The sequence below is a fragment of the Tamandua tetradactyla genome, chromosome 7, assembly GCF_023851605.1.
Source record: "Tamandua tetradactyla isolate mTamTet1 chromosome 7, mTamTet1.pri, whole genome shotgun sequence".
Taxonomy (NCBI): Eukaryota; Metazoa; Chordata; class Mammalia; order Pilosa; family Myrmecophagidae; genus Tamandua; species Tamandua tetradactyla.
Genome location: NC_135333.1, coordinates 49,115,266 through 49,130,655, shown reverse-complemented (window position 1 = coordinate 49,130,655; position 15,390 = coordinate 49,115,266). Strand labels below are relative to the sequence as shown.

Below are 15,390 nucleotides of genomic sequence, written 5' to 3'. Positions count from 1 at the left end.
AGGCTTTTGAACCTAAGCTAGGTCAAACAGGTGCGGTAATGTATCACTAAAACGTACGGCGTGTCAAGTCAAAAAGCCAGACACAAAAGGACGAATATTATGTGATTCAGTTGTAGAAATCCCTCAAATAGGCGCATTCACAAAGAAAGAACGTAGATTAGAGGTTACCTGGGGCTCGGGGTGGGAGGAATAGGGTTATTGTTTAATAGGTACAGATTTTCTGTTTGGGATGATGACAAGGTTTTGGTAATGGACGGTGGTGATGGGTAGAATGATACTGTGGATGTAATTCATACCACTGAACTGTACACTTAAAATGGTTAAACAGTAAATTTATGTTATAGATATGTTACCACAATGATATATTTTTAAAGCATCATATCGACTTCACAAGGATTCAAACGACTTAAGTTTTACAGTCCTTTTTATATCTTCCAGTGGCAACTACAGGCGCTGCCGGAGGTTGCCGCAAGGGTGCGCCAATAGCCAGCGGCTCTGTCACCACCAAGCGCCCTGGAGCGCTCTGGCTTCCGCTTTCGCTGACCCCAGCTTCCGCCGGAAGCGGTAGCGTTGTTTGTTGTCTTCGGCTGTCAGTGCTGTGGGAAGTGGGGCGTCTGTCTGAGGAGAGAGGGAGGGGGGCGGGCAGCGAGATGGACGTCCTGAAGTCGGAGATCCTCCGGAAACGGCAGCTGGTGGAGGACAGGAATCTGCTGGCGGTGAGGACAGCGCTGGACGGGGGATGGAGGAGGGCGGGTAGAGGTGATGGTCCTCAAAGGGTTCGGGCCGGGCCGGCTTGCCACTTCCCTGGAGCGATCCTTGCCCTCCCCCCACCTCCTTGCTCGGGAGACAAAGGTTGAAAGTGAGGGAATTCCAGGAAAACCCAAGGTTTGGGCAGTTTTCCCCCGAACTGTCCTTTTTCCCCCTCGCGCGACCCCATTTCTGTCTATCGTAGTCTTTGGACGTGCGCTTTCTTGCCATTTTTCTACGAGTTGTGTCCACCTATGACATAGAGAAAGGGTGATCACATAACTACGTAACCTACTTTTAAGAGTCTGATTCCTTCCTACCAGTAAAACCCAAGTTTTGTATTAGTCTGTCCTTCCGCTTCGCTTCCCCGTATGCACAAATCCAAAGTCTGTTGGTAGCTCTTTCTGATGGAAAGGCTCAGAATGTTTTGGCGAGATACTAAAAAAGAGGAGAAAGAATTATGTGATTTAGGAACTTTCTAAATTTATGCCTGTTACTTTAGTTCATAACGATAACTTAGATCGTCGGTTTTCAAAGCATTTGATCTCAGGATCTCTTTACATTCTTGAAAATTAATGAGGATACCAAGGAGCTTTTGTTTATGTGTTTTATCTGTCGATATTTACCGTATAGAAATTGAAAAGAGAAGTTAAGAAAAATATGTATTGACTTAGAGGTCATTTGAAAAATATTGGTTCACTTGAGTTTTGCATATCTTCCACGGTGACACATTTCATTATGTGATTTGTATATAAAAAAATCACATTGTTTAGTATCACCACTGACCTCACTAGAAAGATCTTCAATACTGGGAAACCCTCAATCTCATGGTGGTAGATCCAAGTTTCCCATATTTTTAATTTTCACTTGCAAGCTGGAATTTTATCATAGGCAACAGTGCTAGTTGTTTTTCTAAAGCGATAGGCTCACTTTGTTAATTTTTGGGAAGTCATCTGCCAAATACTCAAGTCTGAATAACCAGAGTTTGTCAGATATTCTTTCAAGTAGAAATAGTGTTCCATGAAGCGGGCAGCTAGTTTAATTTGGAACCCAGTCACACAGGTGCTTTCCTCCAGACTAACAGCATACTTTGGTATAAAGGAGAAATGCTTGCATACTCTTTTTTCATCATCCAGGATATTAAGAAGATGTAATGTCAAGGATTGAGGCTTGATAAAATTAGTAGTTTTGTTGCTTCGTCAAGGAAATTGCTAGGTGAAACTGGTCCCCCATCCCCACTCCTTCCCCCGGGGTGAATGTTTAGCAGCAAAGAATGCAGTGGCTACTGGTACAGTTTTTTGTTTTTTTTTTACCACTCCTTTGATGTTGCTAGGGTTCCAACAGACAAAGTGAACAACCAAATAACGCCTTAGTGTTGTAAATAGTTTTGACCTCTCAGAGAGTCTCCGGGACTGCCAGGTGTCTGTGGGCCACACATTAGAACCTCTCAGGTAGATCTTTGCATGTATGTGTTTATGCAGATTGTAAATCATTTGGGATTATTAATTTCTGTGGATGGTAGATTTCATAGTCATTGAAACTTTCAAACTGTAAGATGGGGCTGATTACATAGAAGGTTATTTAGCATGCAAGGAGGAAGAAGCATGCCAAATCTGTGACTTAGTATGTCCATCTCTACCTCAGGGACCTTTTTCTTTTTACGAGTGATTTGGGAACTTTTATTTTTGGGGGGAGGGGAGCATTTTAAGAGAATAATCTAGGTTTTGGAATGTATAAGTGAAGTAAAGAAAGGTAAGGGTGTTGAACTCTTAAGTGCTTTAGAGAGAAATTTGAATCATGAAGTACTCAATTTACCCCTCAGGGTCTACAGCATGCACATTTGTATGGAAATGGAGCAGTCTTAAAAAATGATTGATTTTTGAAAATGACTTCATTTCTTCATAATTTTAAAAATGTGTATGCGTATATAAATTTTTACTGGGGTATCTTTCATTGTTTTACCTGACAGTTGATTTAATTACTCACATAATCTGGGCTAGAAGATAAGCTAGATCTCGTCAATTATAGAGCAGTTCAGATCCAACAAAGGGTATACAGGTAATGGAGATGACAATGCTGAAATTCATAGTATTTATTCATTGTGCTTCATATCTAATAGCTCATTAAAATTATACAACAGTCTAGCAAAGGTACTGTTACTCCCGTTTACAGAACTAAGGCTCAGAGAAGTTACTTGGCTTTTACAGGATCATGCAGCTGGCAAAAGAGATAAAACTCAGATTTGAATCCCAGACTGTTGGATCTCAAAGCCCACACTCTTAACCAGTACAAATGGAAGGCAACTGATTTATTTTTATCTTATGAACATAGAACCACTTTTGAAAGGGCTAGTTCAAAAATTAAAGCATTGAAAATTAGATTAGTGTATGTGCTTTGTATTTTTCAAAGTACTAAATTGTGCTATTTCATTTGAGCTTTACAACTTTGGTGCATAAGGCAAGCTTTCCTGTGATGAACCTAAGAGAAGTTAAAATGATTGTGGAAATGGCCTGTGACTTAGCAGTGCCTTTGGGAACACTACCCTGAAGTACTTATTAATCAAAATCCTGGCAATATGGTCCGTTCAGAACTTATTCTGTTTGATCCTTGATTCTGAATTAAGACCCAAAGGGGCTCTGGTAAGTTACCAGAGCACTTTCCAGAAGGGAGTTATTGGTCCTCACATTCCTTAGTGTGATTTTAAACTTTCCGCCTTTCAGCATTAGGTCTGCTTTTAACTGTATTTTTTCAGAGATGATTTTTATCATATTGAGACTTTTCTTTTGTCTCACATATGGTCTGTCCGGGAGAGTATACTGCAGAAGAATGATTTCAGCTGTTGTTGTTTGACGTTTTCTCTATATGTCTACTTTTTAGTGTTGTTTCAGTCCCCTATTTCTTTATTGATATTCTGATTAGATGTTCTGTTATTGAAATGGGATGTTGAAGTAGCCAGTTATTGTTATTATGTAACTGTCTTTCTTCAGTTCTGTTTTATTTGCTTCATTTTGGACCCTGCTATTTGTTGTGTATATATGTATAGTTATGCCTTCTTGATGAATATATAGTGTATATATTTTTATCAATGTATAATGTCCTTTGTCTTGTGGAACAGTTGTTGATTTCAAATGCATTTCATTTGATATTAGTATAGCCACCCCAGGTATCTTTTTGTAACTATTTGCATAGAATATCTTTTTCCATCTTTTCACTTTCAAATTATTTGTATCTTTGGGTCTCAAGTACATCTCTCGTAAGGAGCATATGGTTGGGTCACATTTTTTAATCCGTTCTGCCAGTCTGTCTTTTGGTAGATGAATTTAAACCATTTACATTTAAAGTGACTACCAGTAATACAGGACTTCTTGCCATTTTACTTTTTGTTTCCTTTTATCTTTTGTATTTTTTTGTTCCACGATCCCTCTAATACTGCCACCTTTTGTTTTTAATTGATTTTTTTTCCCTAGCGTACCATTTGATTTACTCTTCATCTCATATTCTGTTAACATTCTAATATTATACCAATGTAGTTTGATTGACACCAACTTGGCCTTAATAACATAAGTTAACTCTCGTGCTATTGAACTTCACTTCCCTCCATTTCTATTGTTATTGTCATAAATTGTGTGGAAATTAACGTAGATTTACATTGTTTTTTGTATTTGTCTTTTAAGTCATATAGGAAATGAGGAAGTATAAATAAAAAATACAATAATACTGGCATTTCTATTTACCTTATAGTTATCTTTACTAGAGATCTTTTTTCCTCTGTATGGCTTCTAGTTACCATCTTTTTCTTTCAGTGTGAAGAATTCTTTTTAGCATTTCTTGTAGGACAGGTCTTCCAGTGATGAACTCCTTTAGCTTTTGTCTGTCTGGGAATATCTTAATTTCTCTCTCTCTTATTTATTTACTTACTTACTCATTTGTCCAGAATTGGTTATGGGTATGGTCTGTCTTTGGACACATTTCCCCTCTTGGCCTCATTTTTTTTTTTTTTTAGCAGTTTTGTTGAGATATATTCCCATACGTGCAATCTATCCGAAATGTATGATCACTGGCTTTTAGTATAATCACAGACTTGTGCATTCATCACCACAATCAATTTTAGAACATTTTCATTACTCTAAAAAGAAAAAACCCATAACCCTTATCAGTCATCTCCAATCTCTCTGCCCTTCCCCAGCCCTACATAACCACTGTCAGGTTATGTGTCAGGTTCATGTGTCAACTTGGGCAGGTGGTGGTGCTCACTGTCTGGTTGGGCTAGTGCTGGCCTGTGTGTTACTATGAGGACATTTCATAGAATTAAATCATGATCACATCCTGCATCCACAGCTGATTGCATTTGTAATCAGCCAAGGGGAATGTCCTGTGCATTGAGTGGCATTTAATCTACTCACCGGGAGGCTTTTAAAGAAGATTCAAAAGAAATAGCCCCTTATACAGACTGTACAACGGGACTGGATATAAAAACTCAGAAATGGACAGCACAATACTACCCAATTGTAATGCAATTATGTTAAAACACTGAATGAAGCTGCATGTGAGGTATAGGTTTTTTGTTTTTGTTTTTGTTTTTTTTTTTTCTTTTTCTTTCTATTATTGTTTTAATTCTTATTCTGTTGTCTTTTTATTTCTTTTTCTAAATCGATGCAAATGTACTAAGAAATGATGAATATGCAACTATGTGATGTTATTAAGAATTACTGATTGTACATGTAGAATGGAATGATTTCTAATTGTTTTGTTAATTCTTTTTTTAATTAATAAAAAAAAATGCAAAAAAAAAAAAAAAAAAGAAATAGCCCCTTGTTCGTGCTTTGCCCAGTGAACCTCTCCTGTGGAGTTCATCCAGAACCTTCATCGGAGTTATCAGCTTCAGACTGCTGTACGAATTTTGGACTCTACATTCCCACGATTACGTGAGACGCTTTTATAAATTTTATATCTGCGGATATTTCCAGCTGATTCTGTTTCTCTAGAGAACATACAGCTTGGTATCAGGAGTGGTTTTTAAGAAACAGGATCTTAAAAATGCGTTTTTACAATTGGTTTTCCACTCTGACTGGACTCATAGGCACTAAGGACTCTGAGTCCCTAATCAGAATTATACTGCCAGTCCATGGGATGAGTTGACGAAAGAGATAGTCAAAATATTACCATTGGATTTTTCCAATTCTTTCGCTTGTACGAAGCCAGACTCTGGGGGATAATGTTTTTGACACCTTTACAGAGTTTTGTGGAAATAGGAGGTATAAAGATGTTGGCTGGTTGTTGTTAGATATGCTGTATACATTAACTGAAGTGTATGGACTTAAGACTTCACATGAGAAGCTTATGTGCTGTCTGACAGATATAAGCATTTCTCTGAGTGAACTGAAGGAAAATCTTATTTCTGGTAGCTGTAGACTTGAGATCTCTGAAAATCAGACTCAGAATCTTATTGTTAGAGTAGCAACTTTACAACGTAAGCTGAGATCTTTAATCTTGCGTGGTGTCTGCTGTTAAAGTGAGGGCATTGATTGAAAAGAAGTGGAAACCTGAAAAATGGGATGGTGGCATATGGATTGATAATGATGTAGGTGGAGAGGAATGATGTAGGTGGAGAGGTAGAAACCCTAGGTCATGCTGAGTCTTCTCTAGATAACTCTATAATAGTCCGCCCTGAGGACATAGCTGCCCCACCTCCAACCTGCCCTGAGGAGTTGACCACCCAACCTCCACCTGAAGGGATTAGCCCTAGAGTGATTGATCTTGTTTCACCAGATGAAACTTCTCATGAATGCCCTGAAGCAAATGGCTTAGAAGATACTTCTAATTCCTTTCATGACCCACTCCCACCACCCCTCATTTCTTCCAGACCTACAACTAGACTTAAGTCCCAACAGGCCCCAAGAGGTGAGGTACAAAATACCACCCATGAGGAGGCATGTTATACTCAAAAGAACAGTGCGAGTTTTCCAATTTATATAGACAGGTATCAGGGGAATATGTGTGGCAATGGATTTTACGGGTGTGGAATAATGGTGGGAGAAATATAAAGCTGGATCGGGCTGAATTTATTGATATGGACCCACTAAGCAGAGATTCTGCATTCAATGTTATAGCTCAAGGGGTTAGGAAAGGCATTAAGAGTTTGTTTGGATGGTTGGCTGAAATATGGATCAAAAGGTGGCCGACATTACCTGAGGTTGAAATGCCAGAACTGCTCTGGTATAATGTAGATGAGGGGATCCAGACGCTTAGAGAGATTGGAATGTTAGAGTGAATTTATCATGCAAAGCCTGCTCTTACACCCCAGGAATGTCTGGAGGATGCACCTTTTACCAGAAATGTGAGAAATAAATTTGTGAGACTAGCTCCATCATCCCTGAAGAGCTCTGTAGTTGCACTTCTCTGTAGGTCAGATATTACTGTGGGAACTGCTATCCCTCAGCTGGAATCCTTAAACACAATGGGAATGACTGGATCCTTAGTTGGCAGAATTCAGGTGACAGCACTTAATCACCAAAGACAAGGTGGATGTGGCTATCATAATAGACAGTAGACTCAAAGCAACAATTAAAATAATCTGACTTGCAAAGACTTATGGTGTTGGCTAGTAGATCATGGGGTACCTAGAAGTACAATAGATGGGCAGTCTGCTAAATTCTTGTTAGAGGTGTATAAACAAAAGAGAGTTACAGAAACAGAGTCACGTCCCCTTAATCAATTTCCAGACTTGAGATAGTTTACAAACCCAGAGCCCCTTGAATGAGGAGGAGGCAGGTCCCTTTGGGAAAAGGACCCTGTTACGCTGCCACAAGTTTATACTGTTAATCTTTCTCCAAGCTGTCCCCAAGGAGACTGATGGCTTTTTACTAGGGTAATTGCATTGGGGAAAAGGAAATGATCAGATATTTTGAGTATTATTAGACACTAGTTCGGAAGTGACATTAATTCTAGGGGACCCAAACATCACTCTGGTCCACCAGTCAGAGTAGGGGTTGTGGAGGTTAGGTGGTCAGTGGAGTTTTAGCTCAGCTCCATCTCACAGTAGGTCCAGTGGGCTCTGGACCCATTCTGTAGCTATTTCCCAAGTTCCAGAATGCATAATTGGAATAGATGTACTGAGCAACTGGCAGAAGTCTCACACTGGCTTTCTAATCGTGAAGTGAGGGCTATAATAGTAGGAAAGGCTAAGTGGAAGCTACTAGAACTGCCCCTACCTAGCGAAATAGTAAATCAGAAGCAATACCGGATTCCTGGAGGAATTGCAGAGATTACTGCCACTGTTAAGAACTTGAAGGATGCAGGGGTGGTGATTCCCACTACATCCCCATTCAACTCTCCTATCTGGCTTGTGCAGAAAATAGATGGGTCTTGGAGGATGACAGTGGATTATTGTAAGCTCAACCAGGTGGTAACTCCCATTTGCAGCTGCTGTTCCATATGTGGTATCATTCCTTTAATGTAAATCAAAACATCCCCTCGTACATGGTATGTAGCTATTGATCTGGCAAATGCTTTTTTCTCAGTAGCTGTTAGTAAGGACTGCCAGAAACAATTTGCTTTCAGCTGGCAAAGTCAGCGATATACTTTCACTGTCCTACCTCAGGGTTTATCAACTCTCCAGCCTTTTGTCATAATCTTACCCACAGGAACCTTGATCGTTTCTCCTTCCCACAAGATATCACACCTGTCCATTATGTTGATATCTTGTTGATTGGCCCTACTGAGCAAGAAGGAGCAACTAATGTAGATTTATTGGTCAGGTATTTGCATGTCAGAGGATGGGAGATAAATCCGATGGAAATACAGGGGCCTTCTACCTCAGTGAAACTTCTAGGTGTCCAGTTTTGTGGGGCATGTTGAGATATCCCTTCTAAGGTGAAGGATAAGTTGCTGCATCTGGCCCCTCCTACTACCAAAAAAAGAGGCATTTCTGCCTAGTTGATTTCTTTGAATTTTGGCGACAACACGTTCCTCATTTGGGTGTGTTACTCCAAGCCATTTATTGAGTGACCAGAAAAGCTCCTTAATTTTGAGTGGGGACCTGAACAAGAGGAGGCTCTGCGGCAGGTCCAAGCTGCTGTACAAACTGCTCTGCCACTTGGACCATATGATACACCATATCCAATTGCAGTGGAAATGTCAGTGGCAAATAGAGATGCTGTCTGGAGCTTTTGGCAGGCCCCTGTAGTAGAATCACAACGCAGACCCTTAGGATTTTTAGAGCAAAGCCTTACCATGTGCTGCAGATAACTATTCTCCTTTTGAGAAACAGTTTTTGGCCTGCTATTGGGCCTTAGTAGAGACTGAATGCTTAACCTTGGGCCACCAAGTTACCATGAGACCAGAGTTGCCTATTGTGAGCTGGGTGTTGTCTGAACCACTAAGCATAAAGTTAGGCATGCACAGCCACAATGTGTCATAAAACGGAAATGGTATATATGAGATAGGGCCAGAGCACGTCCTGAAGGCACAAGTAAGTTACATGAGGAAGTGGCCCAAATGCCCGTGTTCTCCATTCCTGCCATATTAGTTTCTCTTTCCCAGACCAGAGCTATGGCCTCTTGGGGAGTTACCTTACAGTGAATTGACTGAGGAAGAGAAAACTTGGACCTTCTTTACAGATGATTCTGCCCAATATGCAGGTACCACCCGAAAGTAGACAGCTGCAGCACTACATCCCTTTACGGGATGTCCCTTAAGGACAGTGGTGAGGGGAAATCCTCCCAGTGGGCATAAATTCGAGCAGTACACATGGTTGTTCATTTTGCTTGGAAGGAGAACTGGCCAGAGATGTGTTTGTATACTGACTCATGGGCATTGCTAATGGTTTGGCTGGATGGTCAGGGACTTGGAAAGACCATAATTGGAAAATTGGTGGCAAGGAGATCAGGGTCTATTTTTGAAGGACAGTTTTGTCGTCTGTAGAATTCTTAATTGACAGTTGTTTCAGCACTTTAAAGTATCTCACTACCTTCTCCCTTCTGTGATTTCTCATAAGAAATTAACATCAATCTTATTGACTTACTTGACTTATTTGAAATTTAAAGCATACTGATGCCTGTAAGTAAAAATTATCTTAACCCATCCCCCAGCTGCCCTGTTCACCTCCCTCTAAGCAACTAATGTTATCAGTTTTATATATCTTACAGAGTTACTTTATACATATAAAAACAAATGTGTGCATACTGTTCCGCATTTGCTTTTTTTCAATTGCCAATATATTAAAGGAACTAAATTTTTAAAAAGCCACCCTTTAAAAGAAATTGACAGAATTACAAAAAAAAAGAAGAAACTGTAAGGACTAATATGGACTACAGTGGAGTGTAAAATAATTAGAGAGGGCAATGCATTAGGATGCCCTAATAAATTGGAAAAATTAAAGTAAATGACCAAGAACTACAAGAAATATAAGTAGAAAATCTGAACCATTGAATAAGAAGTAAGAAAAGTTGCGTGACAATGAAGAAAAGAAAATAATTGAAGAATGAGAGAATAAGCAATTGAATTGAAGATTGAATAAGATGGGTCAAAGACATTCCCTTGGATTTGTACCTTGCATATTATTTATGACATCAAAGATTTCTTCAGTGGAATGCTAAGGATGGGAACCCAGTTGTTGAGGATTGCAAAAAGAATGAGAATAGAGACAGAGTCAACATTTTCTTGTAGTTTTGCTAACAATGATTCTTAGTATGGTACCCAGCACAGAGTGAAGAATTTTGAAGATTGTTAGAGTCCTGACCATATTTTAATGATAATCATCAGGAGCCAGTAGAGAGGGAAGAGGTGAGGATGCAAAACAGAAAATAGATAGTTGATTATGAAAGGTCCCCGAGAAAAGCAGGAAAAATTGAAACCTAGAATATTGTTGGAAAGGATTAGCTTTAGACAGGAGAAGGGTTTTCCTTCTCTTGTTAAATGAAGAAAGTCTTGTTTTGGGAGAAATTTGAAATTTTTGACTAATGACTTTTCTTTTCTCTGTAAAATAAGGAGGCTTGGCCATTTGCTGAAAATGAGGGGAAAGATGATGGGGCTTGAGTTAAGAGAATGGAGCCTAGGTAATGGTCAGTGTACACACGAGGAGAGAGAACTGCGTGGGTAAACATGGCAGGATCTGTGGGTAGTGTTGAGGCCCAGGGGCCTTTCTCCAGCTATCTCGTACGCTGAGTACAGGCATGAAGAATGCCAATAAATGAATTTTTCTAGAACAATTGTTCTCAAACTTTCTAGGCTTAGGACAACTTTGCATTCCGGAAAGTTATTAATGGCTCCATAGATTGTAAGCTCTTACAGTAGTCACATTTAGTCTGGAGTAGTAACTGTTATTTCTACATTTTGAGAGGCTATTTTATATATGTATAACCTGGTATTTAGAGATAGGAATGAAGCCGATCAGTTTGGGATTAAGGTAATTCAGAATATAGGGTTAATTGTCTGTATTTTAGAACCTCATCTACTCTTTGAGACCAAAGGAAGAAACATTCATTTTGTCCAGAACCTAAATTTTTTGTACCACTTAATGTAACTCAACTTGTCTAGAAAGATAATTTAAATAATCCAAACACAGGGAGACCAGAATAAGAATGAGGGCCTTTAATCCTATATAGCTTAATTTAATGCCTGCATAAATCCCAGAATATATTAAGCAGATAATCACAAAGTATTGGCAAAGTCCCTTGAGGGATGGGAGAAAAAATATGGAAATATTAAACTTTAACACAGGGGAAATCCCTGATACCATGTCAAACATTAGGGACATCCAAATTAATGGGCCAACCCCTTAATCTTGAGGCTTGCTCTTGTGAAGCTTATGAAGCTAATCGGAGAAGCTTAGCCTACCTATAGGTATGCCTAAGAAAGAGTTCTTCTGGAGGACTTCTTCTGTTCTTCAGTTGTGGCCTCACTCTCTCTAAGCCCAACTCTTAATATGAAATCATTGCCCTCTCCCCTACATGGGACATGACATCCAGGGGTAAAAGTCTCTGGCGGTGTGAGAGATGACTCCCAGGGATGAGCCTGGTCCTGGCAGTGTGCAATCAACAGTTCCATTCTGACAAGAAGGGGGAAAAGAAATGTAACAGATAAGGTATCAGTGGCTGAGAGAATTAAATAGATTTGAGAGGCTACTCTGGAGGTCACTTATGCAAGCTTTAGTTAGACATTGCTACCTATCATAACTTGCCAACCCCTAACCAAAACCATTCCTGCCAATCATAAAGAACACTTTTATAAGATTCTACAAAGATTCCATGCACTAGGATAACTTTCCAGAAACCTACAACCTCCTAATGGGTCCCTGGACCACGTAAGTCCTGAAATGCAGAGGGGTCAGCCTCTCTAGAGACTTTCCCATATTACTGACAGCCCTTCCAATGTGAAAAGGTTAGATTGGCCATAGCCCAAATACCCCTAAAAAGTGAAAGAAAGATCAAAGGTGATGGTGGAGTTATACAGAGAAGATAGGGTTTAAAAAATAAGTATGATTGCTGAATCATTAAATTGATATTTCTTTTAGTCTCCAGTGTCTTGGAGCAGCTAGAAGTAAAAACCTAAAATTGTGGAAACGTAGCCCATACCAAACTTTGAAATCTGTTCTACAACTAATTGTTGCAGTGTGCTTAGAATTGCTTTTTTGTATATATGTTATTTTTGACAAGAAAAGAAGCATACTATTGAATAAAGGTTTAAAAAAAGTCAGATACATTTATTGATAATTTCTGTATTAGAAATTAAAACAAACTTAAAAATATTTGTTTATAATCCAAATAGAAATATAACAATAAACCCATCATATGTTAACATAAGTACTGCATTTTTATGGAAGCTGACTATTTTCTAAAACAAAAGAAATTTAAGGAAAAGAATGACATTGTTTTGTAGTTTTATAAATACTTCACTCTGGCATATTGGAAGACAGATGGATTATCCTGTCTGCTTCTTTGGTCTGTTGTGATATGTTATTTTTGGTCAAGTATGTAAGGAAAAATTCATCCTCAATGGATACATAGTTGCAAGAAGTAACATTTTAGTGATCTTTTTAGACAGTTATGTATGTTCTTTTATTACTGCTTGAAAACTAGAAAAGTACTAAGTTTCTTAAAAATTAGTTGCAATCTGGATTCTGAAGCTATGTTAGTAAACTTTTTTGTTCATAGAAATCCATGGATCTTGGGGGGGCAACGGTGGCTCAGTGACAGATTTCTTGCCTGCTATGCTGGAGACCCAGGTTCGATTTCCTGTGCCCTGCCTCTGCGGGGAAAAAAAAAAAAACCTTAAAAAGATCATGATCTCAAGGATCAAGATTTAGTAATTTAGTAAAATTTTTACTGCTTTATCATGGGCATTCTTTTTTTTTTTACTTTCTTTAATTGTAAAAGATAACTTACATACAAAAAAGCAATAAATTTCGAAGTACATTTTAAGAAGTAGTTATACAACAAATTTTAAAGTTTAGTATGGGTTACAGTTCCACGATTTTTCATTTTTTCTTCTAGCTGCTCTAGTACACTGGGGACCAAAAGAAAATCATCGGGTATTCTTAAGAGAAACTGACCGCCCTCCCCTCCCTGTTCTCCAAAGCATAAGGTGGGGAAGAATATGACGATTGGTACAGTTTGGTTCCGCTGCCTTGATTCATGCTGAGATTCCTGTAGTTTTCCCTACCATTGGCTTTTGTACTTTCGGTGGAAATGTGAGCACAGTGATAAAGATACATCTCAGTAGTATGATAAACATAAATTTCACCTGTGTAAACTCTGAAAGGGTCTTGGGGACCTCCAGGGGTCTTTGGACCACACTTTGAGAATTGCTGCTCTTATGCTTACTATTTTGTTAGGTCTGTTCAATGAAATTGAGATATGGTAGTTTAAGTATTGCTGAGATTGGATCATGGACTCTGGCTAGGAGAATTCTTTTACTTCCTATTTATCAACCTTTTCTGAGAAGATACTGATATGTGTTTGTCAGCTGATTTATCTGAGCTATAATTATTACATACTAGTCAGAAGGAATAGTTTAGGATGCTGAAATAACATTTGGGGAGTAAAGAATTGTAGCTTGGAATGCTACATCATTACAAAGAATTTAAGGTCCACCATTCTAGTCCTGGCTTGGTTATCCTTAAGGCTTACTAACTAAATTCTTGAAATGCCACCTAACCTCTCCTATTCTGTTATCTCTAAATGAGATTGATGTTATTTACCTCCATCTTTCTCACAGGGTAGTTTTGATGTTCCTTGTCCTAGGTGATGTCTTCCTCTGTAAACTGGGCTTGGAAGTTTGGTAGATAAAGTAGGTAAATGTTTATTGAGTTAATGAAAGTGCTTTTAAAAACTTTTTAATGTGAAAGCTTTAAAGATACACAGAAATAAAGTATGATGAACATATGTATAGCCTTACCTAAATTAAAAAAAAATTATTTGGCACACATTCTTTGTCTCTTCTCTTTTGCCTTCCCTCTATCCTGCTGCATTGTGTTTTAAAACAAATCCTTGTCCTCTTGTCAATTTCACCACTAACACACATAGCTCTAGAAAATCAGGACACTTTTAAAAATTTTTTCTCTTTTGTAGAATATTATGAATGGTCAATGTTAAAAATGTGAAACATATGAAAGTCATTGCTTATGAAGTCATTTGTGTATTCTAGTTGCAGAAATGCAACATCTAGTTCATTGCCATATATGAGTACAGATTTTTTCCTTGGCCATGTGATCGAAGTTTGCCCTCTTTATCAGTGTCATAACAGGGAAATCATACTATATCTGTTCTTGGGACCCATTCTTATATAACCAAAATATGACACCCAACAAACTTAAAAATAGATCCTTAATCTCTCAAATAATCCTCTCATGTTCAAGTATTCCCAATTGAATAAAAAAATAGATATGTTAGACATGTGTTTTACAGTTGTTTTATTCACATTGGGACCAAAACAAAGATCCTTTGTTGCATTTGTTTGTTATGATTCTTGGTTTCTTTCTTTCTTAAATAGAGTAAAAGTAGGTTTGCAGAAAAATCATGCAGAAAGTACAGAGTTCCCATATATCCTCTTCTCATGCAGTTTTCCCTATTATTAACATTTTACATTAATGTGATGATATTCTTTTTACAATTGATGAAACAGTATTATAATTATAACTTTAGCCCATAGTTTACGTTAGGGTTCACAGAAACTCCGTATCAACTGAACATAAACTCCGCATTTCTCATTCCACCTGGTCCCTGGTAACCTGTATTCTAGTGTCGTCTTTATGAATTTGCATTTTCTGCTCGTTTCATATAAGTGGGATCATACAATATTTATCTTTTGGTCTCTGGCACATTTCACGCAACACAATGTCTTCAAGGTTCACCTATGTTTTAGCATGTATCAGAGCTTCATTTCTTTTTATGGCCAAATAATATTCCATAGCATGCATATACCAGATCTAATTGTCTGTCATCTGTTGATGGACATCTGGGTTACTTGAACCTTTTGGCAACTGTGAATAATGCTATGATGAACATCAGTGTTCAAACACATATCTGTTTGAGTGCCTGCTTTCAGTTTTGGGTATATACCTAGAAGTTGGATTGCTGGGCCATATGGTAATTTTGTACTTAACTTTGAGGAATCAATAAGTTATTTTTCAGAGTAGCTGCACCA

At 38.4% G+C, this 15,390-nt stretch overlaps 1 protein-coding gene across 9 annotated transcripts in view; it reads left to right on the top strand.

Moving 5' to 3' along the window:
* The first annotated feature begins 543 nt into the window (after positions 1–543).
* PRPF18 (pre-mRNA processing factor 18) overlaps positions 544–15,390 on the top strand; it is a 78,207-nt gene continuing 63,360 nt past the window's right edge. For 2 of the 9 annotated variants that reach the window (XM_077169381.1, XM_077169385.1), the window contains exon 1: positions 6,340–9,386. Coding sequence is in view for 4 of the 9 variants with exons in the window: in XM_077169379.1 (XP_077025494.1) it covers positions 651–716 (66 nt within the window). In the remaining 5 variants the exon portion in view is untranslated. Of the gene's footprint in view, positions 717–5,602; positions 5,673–6,338; positions 9,387–15,390 lie in introns of those variants that run through there. The other 7 variants (XM_077169379.1, XM_077169382.1, XM_077169380.1 and 4 more) reach the window with 7 other exon arrangements.